General features: G+C 29.4%; 3 protein-coding genes and 1 non-coding gene across 4 annotated transcripts; 3 read left to right on the top strand and 1 right to left on the bottom strand.

Moving 5' to 3' along the window:
• Positions 1-163: 163 nt before the first annotated feature.
• Positions 164-2,879, bottom strand: LOC101261417 (uncharacterized). The gene is made up of 2 exons (XM_004240339.5): positions 1,808-2,879; positions 164-904 (listed from the first exon to the last, which is right to left on the bottom strand). Exons 1-2 carry the CDS (start codon positions 2,269-2,271, stop codon positions 682-684), a joined length of 687 nt encoding a protein of 228 aa, XP_004240387.1. The 5' UTR covers positions 2,272-2,879; the 3' UTR covers positions 164-681.
• Positions 2,880-4,313: 1,434 nt separating this feature from the next.
• LOC101261715 (mitochondrial import inner membrane translocase subunit TIM10-like) lies at positions 4,314-9,714 on the top strand. Its single transcript, XM_004240340.5, has 5 exons — positions 4,314-4,447; positions 5,053-5,104; positions 5,257-5,309; positions 5,533-5,641; positions 9,329-9,714. Exons 2-5 carry the CDS (start codon positions 5,060-5,062, stop codon positions 9,377-9,379), a joined length of 258 nt encoding a protein of 85 aa, XP_004240388.1. The 5' UTR covers positions 4,314-4,447; positions 5,053-5,059; the 3' UTR covers positions 9,380-9,714.
• A 7,338-nt stretch (positions 9,715-17,052) lies between these two features.
• LOC101260645 (copper transporter 6-like) lies at positions 17,053-18,020 on the top strand. The gene is made up of 2 exons (XM_004240336.5): positions 17,053-17,227; positions 17,525-18,020. Exons 1-2 carry the CDS (start codon positions 17,130-17,132, stop codon positions 17,943-17,945), a joined length of 519 nt encoding a protein of 172 aa, XP_004240384.2. The 5' UTR covers positions 17,053-17,129; the 3' UTR covers positions 17,946-18,020.
• A 1,861-nt stretch (positions 18,021-19,881) lies between these two features.
• TRNAD-GUC (transfer RNA aspartic acid (anticodon GUC)) lies at positions 19,882-19,953 on the top strand. Its single transcript has one exon. It is a non-coding gene; the product is annotated as a tRNA-Asp (tRNA).
• The last annotated feature ends 5,267 nt before the right edge of the window (positions 19,954-25,220 follow it).

The raw sequence follows: 25,220 nt of genomic DNA, 5'->3' as shown, positions 1-25,220 counted from the left end.
ACAAAGGGATATAAGCTAAATATATAGGAAGTAGTGTCATATTGAAAATTTCAGTTGATTGCAACAGCCATTGATAGTAGCATAATTGCTCGATAACTATGTTGATGGGAAGTAACATTGAATGGAGTAGTCGAGATGAGCCTTAGATGGCCCGAACAAACTGTTATCAAAGAAAACATTTAGATGCTAACACAATTGCAACAGCCATGAGAGATTTGTACAGAGTTCTCAAGGATGATATACAACAGAATGCTACTGCTTCATCGATATACGTCTATATACATACTTACATATGTACACTAAATAGGAAGAACTTTAAAATTCAGCAAGCTGTTTGATGAACAAAACTATCTTCTATTCTAGTCAACAATCATCATCGCAAACAAGACCGAGAAGTTGATGGCTGAAACACTATATGTCGTTGACATGTTCACAGCGTGGCCTATACCAGATACCAGATCACCTTTCATAAACCTGTTATCTGCCTAGATGTAGCTCGATAGTAGAAATTTCTGGGGATTGGAGTTGTTAATGTTGTGAGTTACGAAAACATTTCTGCAAGTCCTAAGCCTGGATTCAGAAGGAGAGTTGCAGTAGATTGACAACCGGTGTAAAAGCTAATTAAGTTACGTTGAATCCTCACAATACAAACCACGTTGCCAGGACGATCTTCAGAAGCATCTAGGGCAATATATTGAAGTGAAAAAGCCATGAGATGACAAAGGCAAAAACCATAGATGCAAGTAGAAAATTCATGACACGGCGCCCATGCCAACAGCCTTGGCTTTCAGAAAAGGCTATAGGTGCTGCGGACGCTGCAAGAGGGGCTACTGAAGCATTATTGGCTTCATTTGTCTGCTCTCCAGCAATGTTCAGTGCATTGGTACCACAGATTTCACAAATTCTGAATCATAGAATACAGTGAATTAGCATAACTGAAGGCACATATTGAGGAATTAATGTACACACACTAAGGTCAAAGGGTAGGGAAAGAAGTCTTTTCACTGCTTTAGCAAATATATCAGTACAACTTTGCATTTGGAAGGATCTAATGCAATAGTTACCGGAGAGCTAGAAATTTTACGAAGGGTGTTTAGGGATTGCATAAGTACATTTTTTTTTCTTTTTATAGTGTGAAAAAAAGTTTTAAAAGTTGCTGCTAGTGAGATTCAACACACAAGCACTTTAAGACTTGTCCCTTTCAAGGCACCTGAAATCATTGTACTACAATACCCTATTATGTTATGGATGTCCAAAATATGTTATTTAATCAATTCATGTATCGTTTTACTTGTATATACGGTGTTATTTTCCGACTTCAGGCTCATAAATTATAATGTCATTGGAGATTAACATACATTCTCACCTTATTAATTCACTTAACCAATAACCATAGTAAATTTACATGGTTTATTGTAAGCACCAGATGCATGAGGGTAAGTATCTACCGCCTTTGCACACAAATCTCCAGCAAATCGAAATAACTACTTAACAAACACAACATCAATGAAGTGACCTGAGAACGCTGAGAGCTCAAGTTCAGTCACAACGGTGGCAAAAACTCTATTCTTCCAACAATAGAGTCACTTGTGCTGGATGGAAATAGCAGGTACCTCGTGAATTAAAATCAGCTATGTGCACACAAGTTAATCCAGACACCAACAACAACAAACACAATGTAATCCCATGGGTCTTGGGGGGGCACATAGATTGTTTCTATAGACGCTCAACTCAAGTAACACATAAATACAGCAAGTTGATTCAGACACCACGATTATAATTGATGAAATAGGTGGATCGTACTCACGTGTTTCCCTTGGTTTTGAACCAAGTCTCAGCACATTGTTTGTGAGCAGCACCTAAGTCACCTTTGCAAGAACATCCCAATTCAATAGCCATCCCACCTGAATCCTCTTGCACTTGATCTTCACCACTACTAATTCCACCACTTCTCAACAAACTCAAATGACAAATCCTACAATCCTTCTCTTCTTTACTATGCAACTTCATCTCCAATTCACCACTCTCCAAATCAATCTCATCATCTGACAAAGAAGTATCCCTCCTCAGTGGCTGTTGATCACAATATACTGAAATATCATCCACAGAGCCTAAAGGTGAGTGCCAAGATTGGTCAGAATCAGAATCAGTTAAGTGGAAACTCCCATCAGTTGTGGTTGTCTCACTGCTCGCCCTCCGCGGCGGCGATGAATGACGGCTGGAACCACCATTTGCCTCTGTGTCAGCTTTATTAACTCCAAGATTAGGCATTTTTCAACCAAAAAACTGTCTTTCAGTTCACAGATTGAGAGGGAAGATTGAAGAATTTAACGAAAATCAACAGAATTCAAGATGAGAAGTGTTAAAAGTTGAAACTTTTAAGTACCCATTACCCAAAAAACTGTCTTTCAGCTCACAGATTGAGAAAACAAGGACAACTGGTAGCATTCTTGAGGTTCTGCATTAAAAAGTTTGACACTTTTTTATCAAAAAGAAATTGCCTTTGAGCACAAAATGAGAAAAAGATGCAATTTTTGAAGCATTTCAAGAAACTCTTTTGACCTTGAAAGATTGAACTTTCAAAGGAAATGGCTTGAAGTAACTGCTTCTTAGCTCATAAATTAAGGAAAAAAGAGAAGCTGATGATTATCAGATCAGAGGCTGAGGAAAAAATTGAAGGATTTTAAAGGAGTTGATGATGAGAAGCATGGCTGAAATGGTGAGTATGTTGGAGTAATTTCTTGTTCTCTTTTGCTTTTTCTAAAAGTAGAGAAGTAATTGTGACTTGCAATGACAATGGAGTAGAGTTTTCCTTTTTTCTTCTTCTTGTGGAGCACAAAGGACACAGTGACAAGGGGGAGAGGACCCCATTTTCATCTTCTTAGTAGTGAAAAAGAATTGCCAAAAGTGTCTTCTCAAACTTAAGTACATGTTTGGATGAAATAATTGTCACACCTTTTTGAAGATTGATTAAAAATATGTGATATTACATAAAGAAAGATTATTGAACAATTTTCCTGGGCAGTGTCTTCTCAAATTGAGCTATATGAATGACAAGTACACTAAATTCAAATCCATAAATATTTTAATATATATAACTCATAAATTTTAAAATCTAAATTTTTTAAAATAACCTTTTTTATAAAAATAAAATCTTTTATTTGATTTGAATTGAAAAGGGGTGAAAGCTTATAATGGATTTTGATTGATTTGGCCCATTTGAGCTTTAGCAATGAAGTGCTATAAAGATGGATCAATAAAATGAGAATTTTGAAATGAAATTGGTACTAAATATAAAAATATGTCACACCTTTTAAAATCGATTAAGATAAAATAGTCAGTTCTTACGGAGAATAATTATTTCGATTTATGCAACATTTTTCTCGTTAGTTTTTTCTTTAGAAAAATAATGCATTTATATACTTATAATTATAGAAGCGAAATTACAATTTTAAATTTTATAATTTTTTATTGAAAGAGAAAGTATGTTCTATAAATTAAGGCAATATATAAAGATCACTTTAAGAAGGATTTTCAACGTAAAATCATAAAGAATTGGAAAAAAAAATGACGAGCACTGAAATCCCGAAGGATGCGCACTCTTTCATTGACAAACTTTTATTTCAATCGAATTTTTAACAAGATTTTTAATAACATAATAATAAGCGCATTATAAATCTGATAAACATTTAAATATCGGAAAAGAAAGAAGAGAGATAGGACAAGAAAGGTCGAACATAGCCAAATGATTCTTTTCTATTAGGTAAAAAGCTAGAATAAATTAACCACATACGATTAAACAAACTACTGAACAAACATCTCAACTCTTTAAACTAAATATTTATTATTTTTAAAAAAAGAAAAAAATATTTTTGGCTTTCTAAAAATTGGTGTAACAAGCTAATAATTTTAGTTATGCATTTTACTTCATTTGGTAGTGTTTTTTTTTTAAATTTAATCAGAGTTGTCATTATTAATTGAATAATTTTACTTACATTCTAAATAAATGCTGATTTTGATAACTATTAAGCTCAAATAAGTTATTAAATTGCTATGGTCACTACTATCACTTTAAGCATTTTTTTTTTGTATTAATATAATTTATATTACAATATTTATCTAAATTATATACAAATAATTTTAAAATAGAATATTTTATTTGCAATGAACACAATAAAATAAATATAAAAAAATTACTCATTTTTAATAAAAAACATTTTTTCTCTAAAATAAACATACCCAGTGTTTCATTATTTTTTTCTCAGCAAAATGCAAAAAAAACGTAAACGGGTCAAGAACTATATCATTCGGGTCGGGTCTATATGGACCCTCCAAAACTCTCCTCTTCACTTGGAAGAAAAACCCTAGTTAAACCCTAATAAACCGAACATCCTTTCATCTCCCCCTCTCTCAAATACGAAAAAAAGCACAAGATCATTTTTTATCGGTAAGTTTCATAACTTTTTTGCTTAATTTTGCAAATTTAGAATTTTCATATCTATAATATTTAATTTTTGTGAAGAGGGTTTAATTGAAAAGTTATTTGGTATAGTATTTAGTTTAAAAAACTAAACTTTTGTGTATATGTATAGATTGCTTGAATACCATTTGGAGTAGTTAACTGTATTCTAGTTTGGATTTTCTTGATTAGAACATTAATTGAGATGAAGGCAGTGGGTGCAGTAGCAATTGGTACATAAGGGATATTGTGATTGAATATCATCTTCATATTTGTTGGATTTGTTAGAATAAAGTTATTTTATCATATTTGTGCTAAGGGCTTTGATCTAGTGGTAAGACCGTAGTTTGTGATTTGTGGGTTAGGCACATGTCATGGGTTCGAATCGTGCTGCAGGCAAGCGTAGTATTTAAGTGGAGAAGGATTGAGGGGGGATCATTATCCACTGAGTTTGGGAATGTGTATCACGGGTTCTCGGGTTTTCTTGGTTATAAAAAAAATAAAAAATTTAGCATAGTTGCCCGTTTCTTCGATTGAGATCAGATGTGTAGCCATCACTTTTTGATCCAAGTGTTGTTGTTGTTGTCTTACAGCTCTGTAATGATGGCTGCTAATAATTTACCAAGAGAAGTGGACGCAGAGCAGGTTCTTTACTTTTGTGATGTGTTTATTATTTTGTCTATGTTTATCTGTAAGGAGTAATTCTTTGTGTGTGGTTATCACACATTTGTTAATAGTTCCACCTTCTAAGTTGAATGCGGGACTTTTCAAGCTAATATTTTTCCTTATGTATGCAGATTTTTGGCATGGCTGAGAAGGAGATGGAGTACAGGGTTGAATTTTTTAACAAGTAAGGTGTTCCAAATCATGACTGTTTCAGTCACAAGTCTCTTTAGTAGTAACCTAACAGCACCAAAGAAATCTTCTTGGAGCTCGTAAATAATATTTTAAGACTTGGTAATTATCCATACAATTCAGTTTTCATTCTAATTCAGCCCCAGTATTGTTGCTTAGTTCCTTACATTGAAGACATTTGTACAAGATTTCTGAATTTGTTTCTTGTTGTGATCTAGACTCACCCATACGTGCTTCAACAAGTGTGTCGAGAAAAAGTACAAGGAGGGTGAGCTATACATGGGTGAAAACACCTGCATTGATCGTTGTGTCTCGAAATATCAGCAGGTAAATCATTCGTAATTTCATTTCAATAATATTTTGTTTCCTTTTGGTGGGAGGATAAGTGTTCTGTTTGCAGTTAAATGAATTTTAAGTCAGTAATTTTGAAATTACAGTTGCCCTTACGCTAAAAAGCACAGCCAGAAACTATGATCTTCCTCTTCCTTAAATTTTTTGTGTCATGCACTTCTGCAGGATCTCTATCAATTTTTTGGTTTAGATAACAGTTCATATACTTAAGTTCCTTTTTCCGGGCTGTTAGGTCATTCTGGACTAAAGCAAACAAGTACTATGTTGTTTTCTAGGGCTGTTTGGTCATTGTGGACTAAAGCAAATGAGTATTAAGTTTTTGACTCAAATAAAATATTCTTACTGAATGATATTTTAGCTTGGGAGCTAGGATAGAGTCGTTAAGGTCACTAGATGTGGTCACCAAAGGTTTGGGTTGGCTATATGGATCCTCATTTCTTCATCTAAGCTCATATCAGTTTATAATAATAATATAAAGTTGCAAAGAGTATTTTAGTTATATTCAACAGATTTATGAGAAAATCTATTTTATGAAGTAAGGGGGCTTGTAATACTCATGCTAGTGTAAGATAGATATTTAGTAAATTCAGTTTAGTCCATAAAAGTTGATTATTACCTGGAGAGTAATGATGGTAAAAATATTTGGACCGTAGTTTGTGGACAAAAAAATCCCCTTTTCTTTTGTTTTTAGGTCATAGTTGGCAGAAGAAATTTAAAAAGAAGGCAATTGAATAGTTTAATCTAAGTAGGCAAATGAATGGCGTAGTAGTGTTAGGACCTAGGTAATTAGAACTTTGGAGTGAGAAATGGGTGGTTAGGTCAACTAAGGCAGTCAAAAGGGCTAAATCAATAAGTATTTCATGACCAACATGCCCAAGTTAATTTAGGTCTTAACAATGAGTGATAACCCAACAGATACAACTTGATCACACTATCAATTAAGAAAATAAAAATTGAATGGAACAACAAATATTATGTTGTCACTGTATATACTAATAAGTGCGGATTCACTACACGCCGACCATATCCATAATCTATACTATAGGAAAGTATTAAGGCCTTAGAACGTTGATAGAACTTTTTGTCCTTTATTAAAAGACTTCACAATAGACAAAATTATTATTTACTATTTTCTCGAGTAATTGTCATTTACTATTATCTAATGTTTAAGACTTTGGAATTAATTGAAGTTATATTATAAGTCCTAAATATTATGAGTTTTTACATCCTACAAATAAATAAAGATTTAAGAGTTATAACTTTAATTAATTTCTAAGTTCCATATATTGAAATAATTATTATATGATAATTATTTGAAGAAAATAGTAAATGAGAATTTTGTCTATTGTAGAGTCTTTTATGAATCACAAAAAGTTCAATCAACATTTCCAAGGGCCTACATGCCTCAGCATAGATTAGAGTATGTTTGGATTGACTTATTTTAAGTGTTTTTAAGCCAAAGTAGCTTTTAGAGCCTGTTTGGATATTTTGACCTATGTCTTTTGACTTATTTTTACCATTTTAGCTTAAATAAGTGCTTATAAGCACTTTTTAAGGTATCCGAAAGTGTTTAAAGCTATTTTAGCTTAACAACACTTAAAATAAGTCAAACCAAATGAGCTCGTAAGCACTTCCTCTAAGTGTTTGGATAAACTCTAAAGTGCGTATAATCACTTAATGTAAAGCTAAAATGATAATAATAAGCCAAAAACCAATCCAAACAGGCTCTTAATCTTTAGTTCATAACTGAAGAAATATTATGAAATACTGGTTTCACTAGCAACTATTATGGCTTCATATTTTTTCTTCAAATTGTAGAAATGTACAAAAATACTAAATTAGCATTTATTTGTACTACCAGCACTTAATATTTAGGATGGGTTTGATAGTATCAAAAGACAAGCTTTGATAAAGTCACTTTCATGAATAATATGTGGGACACACTGATCCTCCAAGCAAGACAACTGAAAGCATTTTTTCCATGTGTAAAGCACTAGAAAATAATAGAAAACAAAAAGTAGAAAAAAAATATTATAATTCAACTTTTGGAACTATTTGAATAGGCAACTGAGCTTTGATAAAGCAGATACAGGTATACAACAACATCATGCCAGTGTAATTCCACAAGAGGTCTTGGGAGAGTAGTGTGTAGATTAGGAATAGACACTATCGGATTAAGCATGTGTGTGGGGGACTATTACCTACTAATGGCTAGCTCACAAGTGAAGTTGGGGAGTTCACACAGGTTAGTGTTGGACATTTCACAAGTAAATTTTGGATAATGTCTTTGATAGGCCCAAAGTAGTACACAGGTTGGGTGGGTTATATATTATTGGGTCAATTTTGCCTCTCCTGAATCGTGATGACTGATGATGATGCTTGTGCTGAAAGGGGGGGGGGGGGGGAGGGTTTGAGGATGGTTTTTCATGCGTTTTGAAGTCTTTTTGGGTTTCACAATTGACCCAAAAGTCTACCCGCCAAGGGGAAATTGGATTTTGTTAATGGGCTGATTTGGGCAGTCCAAAGTAACCCCTAAAAAATGTAGATTCCAAAGAAAATATAGTTGTTACAATATAAGGTGAAAATGGGAAGTTCAGCGCAGAGAATCATAGAAGCAAGTAACAATTTTTATAAAAAATTATTGCAGGGAAAAAGGAGGGGAATCAGGGTATTGGTGTTGTGAATAGTATTTTGGGGATTATAAATGAATATAGACTATTTGATCAGAACTCAGAGAGCTTTACTTTAAATTGGGACCATCCAACTTGTGTCATTTGGCTTGAAAACACTTTTGGTGGTTGTTATCAAACACTAAAATAAACCAAAATACTTTAAAGTTGGCATCCCCCCCCCCCCCCAATCTCTTCTCTTTATTCCTTCAAATTATCCATTAGTTCCTCCATCCCTTTCCGTACGGGTTTCTTATTTATCCTTTGTCAATCATCACAAAAGTTTCTTTTTACTATAGAATTTTCGAGGTTCTTAAAATTTTCCTCAAATTTGCTTTATTTAAATGAAGAATTCTTAACATCTCAAAATGACTCACTCTTCATAGAAGGTTCTAAGTTAGTTACATGAATGAACAATGTAATTTTCTTACATCATCAATGAATTGTAACCGATAATAGCATGACATTAAGCCTTATTATATTGCCTATTAATATTATCCGAAAATTGCCATGTGACTATTTATTAGCTTGCTACATGGCTAATATTCAGTATCAGTACTCCGTTTAATATAGACAGAAACGCCTGGTAGACACCTCTACTTGTTGCTGCTTGAATATTGTTGTGTAATTGGGCGTGGAATAATTGTTAAACGATTTGTTAGTGTAGCTACTATGCATTTTTGGTTTTCTTTCGCTTGAGTTGTGAAGATTATATGTATATATACTTCATACTCAATAGTATTATTCTCTCAAACCTGTTTTCAACTTGCCCAATTTGACCTCATGTCTCAACCCTTCCATTTGCCACGTCTGCACACATGCTTTCGGGGCTCGTGAGTTAGAATGCAACTGCAGTATACCTTGTTATAAGTTTCTTTCTTTGAACTGTCATACTGGTTTAGTTCTTCCAACTATGTTTCAGATGTCTCATGGTAATTTTATGCTGAAAATATAGATATCAACGGTTCGAGTCATTTTTTTACTTTCTTTTCAGGTGACAAACATTATTGGTCAGATGCTCGCTAATGGAGGACGACCCATGTGAAATTCTTCTACACCTGATCATATAATTTTTGTTCAAAGAACAACAGTATATCACATTTTGCTGCTAGTCAGACCTCTTGCATCATATGAGAATCAACATTCTGTTTCCCATTTTTAAAATTCTATGACATTAGACGATCGGGTTAAGGGGGAAGGAGTACTATGAGAAATTATATTGAAACTTGTGTCAAACTTCCCGCCGATACCACTAGACGGTTTGGCCTGGTGAAGAAGGGAGTTGTGTAAAACTTTGATCTTTCTTTTAAAACTTTTGCTGGTGTATCATTTCTTGGTTGATATAGAATAACAGATGGTCTTTGCCTCTTTTTGGAACAATTTTCATTATTACTTTTTCCCTTTATATACAAGTAAATTTGCAAGCTTTATGATCCTTCAGATTTCCTCCTTCCACATTTGTCATAGTTACGAGTACTTTTCTTTCTACGATGATGACATACTCAATGTAATCCTACGAGGGTCTCGGGAGGATTATGTGTGCAAAGTTGAGATCTTACGAGGGTCTCGGGAGGATTATGTATGCAAAGTTGAGATCTTATGAGGGTCTCGGGAGGATTATGTATGCAAAGTTGAGATCTAACTTATGAAATTACATTTAGCTTTGTTGTAAGCCCTGCTTTTATGATGTTAATGAGAAATGTTATTCTATCAGGTCATCCCTTAATACAAAATAATGATGGTAAAATGTTGCTAAAATTAAAGGGACAATATACATCACTTAACTATGATTAATAATTACTTGACTACAAATTACATTTAAAAAAAATTCTTTCAATATCGTTTATAGACATTAGCCTTTCTTTTAATAAAAACAAGAAAATAAACACAAAGTTGTAGCATCTGTTCCAAATAATTTGGTATATTACAATACATAATAGAACATTTGGCAACATGCATATATTTCATTAGAGAACATAAAAAAAAAAATAGCTAAATGTTTATCTTTACAGTTCAAACTAAATCTACAATCAAAGAAACGTCCATTTTTTGTCATTTGAAATTCATCGCTCATAGAGTTGAGTTTAGTATCAGTTGAGTATATAAAATGAGCTAGGCCACAATAATCAAACTAACTAGCATATTCTGCGTCGATCCAAATAAAGGTCAGAAGAAATTCATATGGAATCTTCAAATTAACTAGCATATGCGTCGACCCAAATAAAGTTATGAAGAAATTCAAATGGTACCTTCAAATTACAAGGCAAAGTTAGTACCATGCATCAAATAAACCTAATTCATCAATAGAACAACTGAAAAAGAGAACTCAATTTAGTACCATGCATCAAATAAACCTAATTCATCAATAGAACAATTGAAAAAGAGAACTCAATAGGATGCTCTATCATATTTTCATACTCATCTTCAGTATACTTCAATTCCATATCACAAACTTTCTTTGAATAAACAGGTTTGTTTGCTTTAACTACGTAATCACTATCTTCTTCTTCTCACTCATGAGAAAAATAAGTCAAAGGCAGGAACGGAGGCACGTAGGCTTTTTCGTCAAAAAAATTGTACTATATATACATATAAAGTTTTGCCCCCAAAATAACAAAGTAATGCACAGTAGAGTTGGCAAGTGCACAGAAGTGCTTTATTTTTCTGTAATTAGATGTGTTTTATTTTTCTGTAATTATTTTGACTTCTTGAATTCAATTAAGTAAATTAACATGTGTAATATTAACATAAATGTTGAGTGGTTAATAGTCTCATGATGTTACAAGTTCAAATCCTTTTTCACTAAGTATTTTTCTCAATTAAAATTGAAATATATATCCTTACATTTTAATACCTTTTCCTTGTGGAATAAGATTTCTTTAAATTTAATAATTTTTTCTTGTGAATACATTTTCCTTGTGGAATAAGATCAATAAAATATCTATGATTTGTATCAAACATGACATCTTAATACCCACTTTTGGTGAGCCCTATATATGCTAACTCTGGAAGATCAAGACGTAAAATTATTGATCATACTGTTTTAACTCATTTTTGTGTGGAAGTATTTTATAAGATTATTGATTGGCAACTTCAAGAACTTAATGATCGTTTCAATGAGGTGACAAGTGATTTGTTTTATGGAGTAGCTTGCTTGAATCTAGTTAATTCATTTTCTAGTTTTGACATCAAAAAAATAGTGAGAATGACTGAATTATATCCTAATGAATTTGATCAATTTAGTATGGGCGTCCTTCGGATTCAACTTGCCAATTACATTATTGGTGTACGTGATACTGATAAAAGATTCTCTGATGTAGGTGGACTTGGTGAACTTTCAAGAAAATTGGTAGACACAAAGAAAAACTTAACTTATCCACTTATATTTCGCTTAGTGAAATTTGCTTTGCTACTGCAACCGTTGAAAGAGCTTTCTCGACAATTAAGTATATTAAAAACGATTTGCGAATCGAATGGTTGTATAGTGTCTTATGTAGAAAAGAAAGTATTTCATACTATTTCTAATGAGTCTATTATATAAATGCTCCAAGATATGAAAATTCGTCGAGACAAGCGGACCTACATTGATCCGTGAGGATGCACGTGCACCCGTAACTTTTCGAAACAAATTATATATATATATATATATATACCTAGATATAGGTAACTGTGCACGTCATTACACAAAACTTCATTTTAGCTAGTTGGTTGGAGTTGCTACTATTGCCCACTATGTCGTGGGTTCAAATCCAACTTAGGCACTTCATTATTTTCCTCTTTTTTTTCTTTCGATAACCAAAAAATTAAACTTTTTTTTTTTTTGCCTTCAATAACCAAAAAACTAAAACTTAAAAAGATAGTGGTGCACTCGTAGTCTTTAAATACTGGGTTCGCCTCTGTGGCAGTCGAGTATAATTATAATAATATATTTAAATTATGTTTTCAATAGTAATTTATTTTCGTTATGTTAGTTTTAAATTATACCCTTGTAATCTACTACAAATATTCTTATAGTTAATCAAATATTGCTTAACTTGATTATTTATTTTGGTAATTTAAATCGTTATTTTTTCAATAAAAAAAAATTACTATTAAAAGTTTGGACACCCTTCCTGAAATTCCTTGTTACGCCACCATCCAGAGAGTTAGTCCACAAGTTTCTTGATTACCTCACCAACTTCATCTCCTTGATTGACTTCACTAAACCACTAGTGATTTACTCCTTGGTATGACTAGTTGAATTTGGTTGATTCATTTGCTAATTTTAGTATGAGTAGAATAACGAAGTTGGTGGAATATTACAAAAGTGAGTTTGGTGATAAAGAAATCTCAGTTATCAGCTTGATAGTTTCATTGTCTATGATCGAGAGTGTAATTTTTTTTTTTTTTTTTTTTATCTTTTACTCTATGAGTTATTGTTATTAAAAAAATTTAGATCTTATCTTTAAAGAAATGGTGTATTTGTTTTTTTGAAATTCTGAATCCGCTTTCGGGTGGATGAAGGTAGTTTTGTACCATTTTCAATACTTTAAGGATATCTCATGCCATTTTTCAATTAGAAAATTAAAGCAAGTATTAAAAATACATATGAATTATCACCTTTTTTTTACGAAATTCTAATTTGAATTATCAAATGTTTGCGTTTCTTAAATGAATTGTCTCAACTATTTATCAGAACACATCACAATTGCCATGTGGACGAAATTTTATAGGCAAATTAAGTTGTCAAGTGCCTTTTGACAATTGTATTAAATACTTGGTCTAGTAATATTTGAGATGTGTTTTAATAAATGGTTAATAATAATTCAGATAAAAACATAAATATTTAACAGTTCAGATACAAAACTTAGAAGAAGAAAAACATGATGGTTGAAACATATTTTCTTACAAGTATCTAAAGAAAATTAAGACAAAGGAGACAATTATTCTAACTAAATTAAATGGAAAAAGAAAGTTTGAAGAATCTAATTTATCAACTCTACCATTTAATTATACCTCATCCTTTAATTTTGTACTAGAAAAAAAAAAGTACATTTACTACAATACATGTACTATTAATCATTTTGTTGTTTACTTTAATACCTCATAACTCTCACTCTCCTCTCTTAATTCATCAAACAAAAATCAAGAATTAGGAGAGGAGAAGAAAAATGAAATGACTATGGATACTGAGATTCTCTTCTCAAGTTGGCCTGGATACATTTTGGCACTTGTTGTTATCTTTTTCATGGTGATTTTCGTCGAATTTCTCTCTCATAGCAATTATAATAAATGGAATAGTAATGTTGATGATGTGAGAGTTGGATTTGTTCAAACAACTTTGTATGGTTTGAGAATTGGCTTAGGTTATGTTGTTATGTTGGCTGTTATGTCTTTTAATGTTGGTGTTTTCTTGGTTGCTATTGTTGGACGCTTGTTAGGGTTCTTGGTTTTTGGAACTACGGTTTTAAGGAAATCCTCATATGAATTGTTGCTTTTGATAAATTTTGTTAATGGAATACATGTGTTCACATTAGTTTAATTTATCTTGTTCATTAAGTAATATACTTTTATAAATTTTTTTCGTTTTAATTTGTCTGTCTTATTTCGATTTGATATGAAATTTGAGATCATAAGTTATAAAGATATGTCAAATGACAAATTTCGTATTAACGGGTTAGGTTTGAACGAGTTGAAATTGAACTCAATTTAGTGAGCTGGCAATACTTAAGTAGACAGATTAATTACATGTGGCTTGCTATATGAGTTGTTAACTCCTAAGAATCTGTGGGATAACGACAGGTGCATATTTGTCCAAAATACAATAAAAGGGTATAAGTGATGTATTTCACATAGTTTAGAAAGCAATTTTGATTATTTTTTTATTTTATTAGAAAAACAAAATTCAATGACTTGACTGGATAAATTTTGAAAATTAAATTAAAGATAATAACTCAATCTTCGAATGAAACAATTGTCAAATTGCAATTATTTTTGTATGAATACTAAATAATTTCAAAGTTATTTTTACGAAGGAAAATATGGAAATAAGTGTAGTATCACAAAACAAAATAGACTTCAACATTACAAACTTGAACTTGGACTATTTAAAAAAAGGAAAAAACTTTTAAAATTATCCTTCATTAATTAATTAAGGGAAATGAATCTCCAATTTTAAAATTATTATCATTTATGTTAATTTTGTACTTTAAAAAGTAGTACGCTTACTACAATTTATTACATTACAGCTTCCTATAAATGTCACACTCTCCTTATTTATTTGTTTTTTTATAAATCTCCTAATTCCACATAAAAAACAATAATTGTGGAATACATGTATTCACATTGTAATTTATCTTGTTCATTAAGTAATATACTTCTATAATTTTTTTTCGTTTTAATTTATCTGTCTTATTTTGATTTGACATAAAATCTGAGATCATAAGTTATAAAGATATGTTATATGACAAATTTCGTATTAACGAGTTAGGCTTGAATGAGTTGAAATTGAACTTGATTCAAAATATCTGGAGCTCAACACTTAAAATTTTGGCCCTATGTATGGTTCATTATTTGAGGTTTAATTAGTCCATTTGGGGTCATAATTTGTAGTAAATTTTATAAGATGATGGTCGAGAAGTTGGTCATTAAAATGGTTTTTGGTATTAATATTCAGGGGTGGTAATTATTTTTTTAAATCATATTTAGAGTCATCTCAAATATTCATCGTATTTTTTACTTGCATGATTTTTTTTAACAAAATATTAATTAGGATTTACGTTAGAATATTTTACCTAATTTATATATGTCATAAGATATAAGCTTTTTCATTGAATATTATTCTATTTAAGAAAAAAAATTAAACTTCTAAAATAATAAGTATTTTAAGATAATATTTTTTTAATGTGAACGATGAGTATTTTAAAATGAATGGACTATATGTGGAGAAATTTTCAGTCATATATTTGATTTTTGGAGATTTCCAATTAAAATATTGTTTTCAACAGTCCACATAAATTAATGTTGAGAACTCCTTTTTCAATTAGTAGAAAGTTCAACTCGATAGTACATGCTTCCTACGTTCGTTATTATTTGTTATAGTTTCTATTTTTAGAGTTAAACTATAAAAACTTTGACTAACATTTTAAGATGCATTTTTTCATCATATTAATATGTAAAAAATTGTAATTTATAGTACTTTTTATATAGTTTTAGAATATCTAATTTTTTTATTTAAAATATTAAATTAATGTAACTTAATTTATCTTTGAAAATTAGTCAATCTTTTGATAAGCGTAACGTGATAAATATTTCTGGACGGAGGAAGTACGTAAATATACTTATTTTTCAAGTACAAAATTAACATAAATGGTGGAATTGTGAAAAGGAGACAGGTTTTCCCTTAATTAATAATGATGGACAATTTAAAAAATAAAAATAAAAATCCAATTTTAAGTTTGTACACCGATTTCCTTTCCATTTTCGTCTCAAATTTTCAAAAACACTCAATTGACAGTAGTTTTTTTGTTGTTGTATTAATAATATGACGGATTTATTAATTTGGAGGGTTTTAATTAGTAATGGGTGGATAATGGATTGAATTATAAATTATACTAATAAGTTAAATTATAACAAATAGTTGAGCGCCACGTATTTAAAAAATATTTAAATAGTTTAAATATAAAACTGTTAAATAAGTGGTCAATTTTGAACCAAAAGGTGGATGACAAGGGTATTTTGGACCCAATAGGTGGGTTGAAAGAATATTTTGGAGCTAATAGGTAGATGGAGGATAATTTTGTACCATTTTCAATACTTTAAAGATATTTTAGATTCTTTTTCGAATAAAAAAATACATCTAATATTATCCTAAAAGATCAAAAATACCCTCGAAAATTACAACCCAATTTTTTAGTGATATAACAAATCATGTGAAACTAATCTATCCACATAACCGTTGCGAACTAGGAATCTCACTAAATTATAGATCATTTGGTTAGCACTATATTATAGAAGTTAATATTGGAAACTTAAAGGGCAAGTCTAACATTTAGAGCAGACCAAAAAACCCATAAATTATTCTAAGAAATTATGGATTATTAATAGTACCATATATAAAAAAAGCTTCAAAATTAATGATCCGTAACTTAGTGAGAATCCTAGCTGGCAATATTTAGGTAGACAGATTAGTTACATGTGGCTTGCTATATGAGTTGTTAACACTTAAGGATCTGTGGGATAACAGCAAGGGCATATTTGTCCAAAATACAATAAAGGGTATAAGTGATGTATTTCACATAATTTAAAAGCAATTTCAATTACTTTTTTGTTTTATTAATGTAAAAATAAAATTCAATGACTTGACTTGATAAATTTTGAAAATTAAATGACCTTTTGAGATAATAACTCAATCTTCGAATGAAACAATTATCAAATTGCAATTATTTTGTATTAATATTAAATAATTTCAAAGTTATTTTTACGAAGGAAAATATGGAAATAAGTGTAGTATTACAAAACAAAATAGACTTCAACGTTGCAAACTTTGAACTTGGACTATTTAAAAAAAAAAGGAAAAAACTTAAAATTATCCTTCATTAATTAATTAAGGGAAATGAATCTCCAATTTTAAAATTATTATCATTTATATTTATTTTGTACTTTAAAAAGTAGTACGCTTACTACAATGTACTATCAATATTTATTACATTACAACTTCCTATAAATGTCACACTCTCCTTATTTATTTGTTTTTATATAAATCTCCTAATCCCACATACAAAAATCAATAATTAGGGAAGAAAAAGAAAAGCGAAATGAAGAACGACGGCCACATGCATGGAATGGCTATGGGGCCGCCGTCACCACCATCATTATCGTCAATCACCATGAACAACGCCACTGGAGGAGGAAGGTATTAAAATTTACTTTTTTAAATTTTACGATTTATATTAAAATAGAATATATATTCTTTTATGATGTCAGAATATTCTAGAATATTTACTTTTCTTCCAAATCTAGGATTTATTGCAATTGCAAAAATGTATTTTTAGTTTTTTTTTTAAATAATCTATTATAAGTAAAAATAACTTTTTTCAAAAAAAAAAATTATTTCATTTAATATTCATGAATAATGATTATTTTCGATTTAATCTAATGAATAATACCAAAATGTACTTTAATCTTCTGATTTTAAAATATTTCGTAACAGCGGAATGATGATGAAGAACAACCATCACATGATGATGCATATGACATTTTTCTGGGGAAAGAATACTGAGATTCTCTTCTCAGGTTGGCCTGGATATGATAATTTGGGCATGTACATTTTGGCACTTGTTGTTGTCTTCTTCATGGCGATTTTCGTCGAATTTCTCTCTCATAGCAACTATATTAACAAGAGTAATGTTGATGATGATGTGACTTGTGGATTTCTTCAGACAATCTTGTATGGTTTGAGAATTGGTTTGGCTTATGTTGTTATGTTGGCTGTTATGTCATTTAATGGTGGTGTTTTCTTGGTTGCTATTGTTGGACACTCTTTAGGGTTTATGGTTTTTGGAAGTAGGGTTTTTAAGAAATCATCTAGTGGGAAGAACTTGGATCTTCCTCCTATGAGTTGTAGTTGTTGATTAATTTAGTTTGTAATAGTATGTATCCGCAAATATTTATTTATAAAAGGATCATGCATATATGTGGTTTATTAATTTATCGTCTTAATATGTTCTTGTATATATATGAACTATAGTTTGCTCATTTGGTGAAATTATATAAGAGTTTTAGTTTTCACAAATTGTTGATATTTTCATATTTACAATTATAAAGCGTATAACTTTTGAGGTATCAAATTATATGTTTGAACAAAATTTCATTATCAAATCAATGTTTACCTAAATTTATTGTTTCAAACTCATGATTTGTAGTTCATATCCAATGCCAAAAAGTATATATGTGTAAGCAAATTTTTGTGTCACAATTTGTAGGTAGTTTTTGAAGTGTAAGTTAGATTCTAGACTTAATTTGATATGATATCATAGTTAGATTTAATGTTTCTATCAACACGAACTTATCAAATAAGAATGAAAGTAAGGTTGTGTATCGGTCGATTCGATTCGATTTTAAAATATATCGGTTTGACTTATTCATTATTGGTTTGTAGAGATTCAAAATCGTTATAGAACCATTAAGATATTGGCTTACGGTTGTTGGTTTATCGGTTATTGATCGTTATCGATTTCAGTTATCGATTTAACCATTAATTGACAAAATGTAAATTAATAAAAGATCATTTAGAAACGAGGTGACAAATTGAATTAAAATGTCCATGAGTTCACAAGTTGCATTTGCTCAAAAGCAAACACTTTTATATAATTGTAGAATAACCAATTAGATTATGAGACAGCCAGAAATAAAAGTAGGAAACTAAACTCTAAGTTAAGAAATTTATACACAAAGTGATATAAATATAATTATTTAATTTACTATTGGGTTATCTATTAACCCATTAAGAAAAAATCTCAAATCGTTAAGAATCGATAATCCGATAACAAAAAAATTATAATCATTGTTATCTGAACTGCTAAACCAATAATCAATAACAATAAGCCAATAAATTTTTTCGATGCCAATTATCGATTTCATTTCAATGTTGAACAAGTCTAAAGATTACTTTATCACTTCAATTCAATCATATTTCATTTAAATGTATCCCAATTTTTTCATCCTTCCCCAGGAGTTTCCTATATTTTTGCTTTTTTGGTAATATAACTTTTTAATTGAGCAAAAGAATATTTATTATCCGAACAATTCCTTCACGTTATGTGATTTTATGTTATTTTATTTTTCATTCAAACCAAATACATTTCATAACTGAATAAAAGAAAGTTGGCACGAAACCTAAAAGTTAGTTATGGACAACAATGTTACGTTTAAGATTTGAGTTTCTTTCTATTGGCATATTTAGTTTATGAGATTTTAAATTACAATTATTTTTATTTATTAGATTCTAAATAAAGTATATATAGGTAAATAATTTGAGGTGAAATTATTGAGTTCTGATGAATTCGAAGTTTGTTGAATTTGTCCCTCTCCTGAACACCTAAATGTTGAGAAAGCCTTTTTCATGAAATTACTTGATTTAGTTGATTACCATATATTATTAACTAATATGAATCTCCCTATAATGTTTCAAAAATATTTTAAGTTCATGTGTGCACCTCAATTAATTGTGTGTCACAACAGGGAAGTTCTAAAGTGTAAATTGTCTGTATTTTGAGACGCGTATTCTTTATATTTTAATTTATATGATACAGTTGAAATTTCAAGATTTAAATTTGTAAATTTTGATCAAGAATTCAATTTATATATTTGAAAACTATCAATAAATGTATTATAAATTATAATACGTGATAACTTAAAATATTTTTTTTTTAAAAAAACATTTAAGAAAATTTCGGTCAAAATTAATTTTATTGTTTCTCAAAATTCAAATTGGGATTAAAAATGAATAAATAAATAATATATATGTATATATATATATCGCGGAAATGACAATAGTTTAACAAATAAGTCGTTGTAGTATAGTGGTAAGTATTCCCGCCTGTCACGCGGGTGACCCGGGTTCGATCCCCGGCAACGGCGTTTATGTTTTTAAAAAAAATTATTTTATTAAATTCTTCAATTTTGTTTGTTTCTAAATCAGCCTAGGGTAGATCAATTATGATTTATTTTTCTTTCAAATCAATGGACTTTGTTATTTTAAATCAATCCTTCTAATTCATACAAAATAAAAAATGTATTTCTATCGATACATTTCACCTTATGTAGTATATAATTCTATGGATTTAGGATATGAATATTTATTGCAATTTCTTATATTTCTAGAACTTATTTGTATATTTTCAACAATTATATACAATTATTTTTTTATATTTGATATTATCAATACACATTTTCAACAATTATATATATATATATATATATAGTCATAATTGACATGTTTATTTAGGAAGTTACTTTTGTCTCTTTTTCTTTGGCAAAAGTCATATCCGGTAAGAAATTCTAATCTTTTTTTCCTTATTTTTTTCATTTATGTTAAAATATAATTAAAATTACAAACATATTTTATGTTGGAACCCACATAGATTGGTTTGTCTATTCTATAAATGTTTCTTGGTTTAATTACTATTTAAGAAAATCAAGAATAGTTGAATGGTGAATCAATTAATTAATAATATAAAAAGTAGAGAAAATACTTTAATTTTCACAGTATATTAAAAGATGTTGGGGATCTTGACTTCACTCAATATTTCTATATAAAGTAAACTATTTATTTTTAAATTTATATTTCTCATAAAGTATAAATACCTCTCACGATTATATTTATATATTATTATTGAAATTAAATAATCAAATGCATTTCTCTCGGTTATACAATTTAATTGCTAAAATAGTAATATTTAAGAACGAGAAATGTGTAGTTGAACTAAAACATATTCTTCTAAGTAAGTCTCTTTTGATTAACTTACTTGATGTAACTAATTATTACTCTATTCGCCTCTTTTGATTACAAATAAGTGTAGATTAATTATAACATAAAATAGGTAGTTGTCACTACAATATTAACAATATACAATACTCCAATTAACAGTATTACTTCTTCCATATCTCTCGATTACAAAATTAGTAATATGTTAATGCATAGTAATTAATGGATATATGTTAATATATAAAATAACATTTAACTATAAAACAAATAAAAATGTAATCTATAGCTTAAGTTCACACACAGAAAATTTAGATATAATAACTACTATTATATAAAAATATCAAGTTCCGTCAATTTTTCAACACAAAAGAAAATTACTCCATAATAGAAATAGTACTACTAATGAAAATATTCTTCTCCACTAAATAAGAAAATGAAGAAATATTCAAGAAGAATAATTCCACTGTATAATTAGAAGCAGGAACTAGAATAGTTTTCAACATCAACTACTAAAAAATAGCAACACAAGAAGTTAAGAAATATATGGATTGTTTTGTTTTTGGCCCTCTCTACTCTGCTATATCAACTCATTTCTCGTGCAATTTATAGCAATTCTCTGAAGAAGAAATCACTATTTTCTCTCAATTTTTTCACTTTGTAGTTGATGAAAATCAACAGGGGGGGGGGGGGGGGTTAATCAAAATTCCCTTCAGTCGACTTCCTACTCTGGTCAGTCGACTCACCTGCACGTTTGTAAGACAAACAGTCAGTACCCTTGGGTTACAAGGGTTTCCTTAACAGCTTGTTAAGAACTTGGGTTTTACAGAATGTTGCAATTAAGAGTCCGTCTGATGTGTAAATCGGACCTTCTTCTTTGATACAACATCTACATGTATAACCTACACTCAAATATTTCTTTCTCTTTTCTTTACAATTATTCACTCAAAGGTGTACATAGTTTTATGAAAGATAAAATAAGTTTACAACATAAGTTCAAATGAAGTGTGTCTTCAACTGATGGACTAAGTCTTCTTTTATATATGAGTAGTGTACGATGGTCTTTTAGCTCTAACAGGGAAACCCAAGGGAGTTTTCTTCAATCAAGGATTTGTAATGTTTCCTTGATTGCGAATCTTGGGTCCTTAATTTAATTTGCCTTAAAAATATGCTGATATAGAATATTCCGTTATTGATCTTCTTGTAATACTGTTGGCTGTTTTGAAACTTTTTTTGCCGTTGTCATCTTTCTTGATCACCATAATCAGTGTGAATTGCTTGTTGTCCTATTTGATTGTCTGGTGCTGTTTTTCTTTTTGGAATGATGGCTGATTGAATCAATCTTTTAGATTGATTGTGTGTTGATCCGTTTCCATGGTTGCTGCAGATTGTGAGTGTTACTCAGTCTTCTTGGTGAAGCTTTCTTGTTTCTTCTTTTTATTCCTGCTATGTGTATCCATCTTTGTCATTATTCAATATTCTTTTTTCCTTCTTAGTGTTGCATATGTGATTTCCTTTCCTTTTGAATTATTTTACTTGATTTCATTAAATCAATCAAGATATGCTTGATTGATTCTGGAAGATCTTTTTCTTCCATTTCTTTGATTGCTTTGGGAATCAAGACATATCTTTTTTTTTATGGTTTGCCTGAGAAGAGTATGAATAACTATTTATGTTTCATTTATCAAAATCATCTCCATTTATGGAACTAACAATTGATAATTTTGACAAAATTAAAATGGTAGGTTAAATGTATCCAACATTTGACAAAGTTTTCCATTTACGTGGTTTTCATGCTACTATATTTTTCAACTATTATTTTTCATATTTGCTCAACTTCCGTTCATCTCTTTCTTAATTCTTTAATATCTTTATTTGTGTTGGATAATTCCTTGTAAATCAACAGTTGTGTTTCTTTTGTCGCATATCTACTTAGTTAATATTTTCTTATTATATTATAACATTTTCTGCAAAAAATATTAGTACTAAAATTAAATAACAACTTAGTTTATATATGATATTTTTCTCTTACCAAAGTCCCCGTACTTATATATTTATGTGTCCTCAGGCAATGACAATTAATAATTAATATTTATAATAGCTAAAATATTTTAAAATATAATCATGAAAACTTATGAGAGAATAATCGATCAAAAAATCTCTACGAGTTCAACAATCTTTAACCTCACTCATAATCACTAATTGAAGATATTTGAGTAATGAGCAACAGCTATAACAGATTCAATGACAGGGAAAAATTCATTATTTTTTTGTTTTTTGTAGACTCAAAAAGATTGAGAAAATTGAAATTAAATTCAATTTTGTTTATAATTGTGGTGGGTTTTAAATGGATCAGATTAAAAAAGAATTTCATTCTAAATGAGTTCTAAATGGCTAACTCGGGTCAAAATTGAGAATTTGAGATTGATTTGGGGCACATCATTAGTTTGGAGGGTACATATTGATAAGTTTGTACACAACGGGGATAAAACTAACTCGTTTTAGGGTAAGGGCATAGCCAACCAATAAAACAAAGTTGAGGGGTATTATTGATCATTTTCACAATTACTTTTTGACTTCTCTGACTATCATTATTTGAGATTTTTTTTGTTTCATTCTTTAGTGTAAAGAAAAATAAAATCTAAAACTGACTTTTTTGCGGCTATATTGTAATTTAGTTTTAGTATTTATAGAAAAAAAAACTAGAGCATCTATAATAAGATTTACAAGAAAATTAGTGATATATAAATAAATTTGACCATCCAAATAATAAATTTAAATCAGTTGTTCAAACAAAAAAGTAAAAAAAATGTATCAGGAGGATCAAATATACTTTATATAAATTTTATATTTTAAAATATTGAATTAAAACTTTTTTTGACTTTCGTTAGAGGAAAAGAATATGTAATGAGTCATTTATAACAATGAAGGTATATATATGAGTCCATTTCATAACGAAGGGCATATTACTTATAAAATGTAATATTTGATCAAGGGCATGCAAAATTATGTTCCCTTAATATAATTTATTTGACTATCTAAACCTCATAGTGTATCAAATATCAAGATACAACTTTATATAATTTGTGTTATATCAGCAATACAACAGTCCATGTTATATCGTAATATATTAGGGTTCGTTTGATAGAGTGTATTAGAGAAAATAATGCATGCATTAGCTTGATGTATTAGTAGTACCTTCTTTGGTACACTTTTCTAACCTATGCATCACTAATGCTTGTATTAGTAATACACTCTATTGTGTATTAAAGAGTGTATTAGTAATACCATCTATTTCTATGCATTAGTAATGCAATGGGTTCTAATGCATGCATTAATATTATAAAAGACACAATTGGCCTTAAAAACTTTTTCTATATCCTTTCCACCATATTTGTGGTGGGTATTTTTTAAAACAATTTTTTTTAAAAAAATATTATCCAATGCATTATATTTAAAACTTGCATTAGATTAAATAATTACAAAAATACCCTCAAAGCCCTTTTGAAACATTTCCAAACATTCTTTTCTTTTAATTTTCTTTGTTGTCATGTGTTTTTATTTTCATTTATTTTTCTATGTCTTTTAATTTGTTGGTGTTTTAATAGACTTTATGGCTTCTTAAATATATTTTTTGTAAAAAAATAATAATCTAATTTCAACATAATTTTATAAGAAAAATTACTATTGTGGCGATAAATTTAATTAAAAAAATATTTTCCAACTTTTCACAAAAATATTTTGACTCAAATAGCATAACTATTTAATATTATTTTTGAAAAAAAAGAAAAAGAAGAAGATGAAGAAGAGGAGCTAATGATGTTTTAGCAAATGACTTTGTTGCAACTTGCAAAAAAGTGTACAAATAAATAAAGTGTGGAGGGTGTTTTTTTCAAATAGAAATTATACAAGATTTGTTATTTCTAATACATCAAATCAAACAATGTATAAAGAAATAATGTTTGCATAACTAATACAAATATTAATAATGCAAGCATTATTAATGCACCCTATTTTACATTATTGGTATTCTTATGAGTTATATTTTTATTATTATCAAGTTATTATCCCAACTATGACAAATTCATAATATATTCGTATCTTGATTATATGTATAAATCAGAAACACTTAAGATACACAATCTAATTAACAACTGGTTCAAAAATTATTAAATTTCCAAATATATCAAAAATATTTTATGATGATTGTAATTGTCATCGGTATAATATATAGGGACCCAAATTTTATAGCAAAAGAACATAATTAACACATAATCTACGCTTCAATTTTCTTCGATAAATCTACCCGATGTACTTTTCCCATCAAGAATTACTTCAAAAAAAAATTCAAAATGACGATGTTTGTGTTGGGCATCTGATACTTTTTGACATTTGAAGATGATTAATTTTCAAGTCCAACGAT

Source organism: Solanum lycopersicum, chromosome 6, assembly GCF_036512215.1.
Source record: "Solanum lycopersicum chromosome 6, SLM_r2.1".
NCBI classification, from domain to species: domain Eukaryota; kingdom Viridiplantae; phylum Streptophyta; class Magnoliopsida; order Solanales; family Solanaceae; genus Solanum; species Solanum lycopersicum.
The sequence above is the reverse complement of the archived record's forward strand: the minus strand, read 5'-3'. Positions and strand labels throughout refer to the sequence as shown.

Coding starts and splice junctions, on each gene's coding strand:
- LOC101261417 (XM_004240339.5), bottom strand. CDS start 2,271: ATGCCTAATCTTGGAGTTAATAAAGCTGACACAGAGGCAAATGGTGGT. Junction 905..1,807: donor TTCAAAACCAAGGGAAACAC/GTGAGTACGATC, acceptor TCTATGATTCAG/AATTTGTGAAATCTGTGGTA.
- LOC101261715 (XM_004240340.5), top strand. CDS start 5,060: ATGATGGCTGCTAATAATTTACCAAGAGAAGTGGACGCAGAGCAG. Junction 5,310..5,532: donor AGGGTTGAATTTTTTAACAA/GTAAGGTGTTCC, acceptor GTTGTGATCTAG/ACTCACCCATACGTGCTTCA. Junction 5,642..9,328: donor GTGTCTCGAAATATCAGCAG/GTAAATCATTCG, acceptor CTTTCTTTTCAG/GTGACAAACATTATTGGTCA.
- LOC101260645 (XM_004240336.5), top strand. CDS start 17,130: ATGAAGAACGACGGCCACATGCATGGAATGGCTATGGGGCCGCCGTCA. Junction 17,228..17,524: donor AACGCCACTGGAGGAGGAAG/GTATTAAAATTT, acceptor ATTTCGTAACAG/CGGAATGATGATGAAGAACA.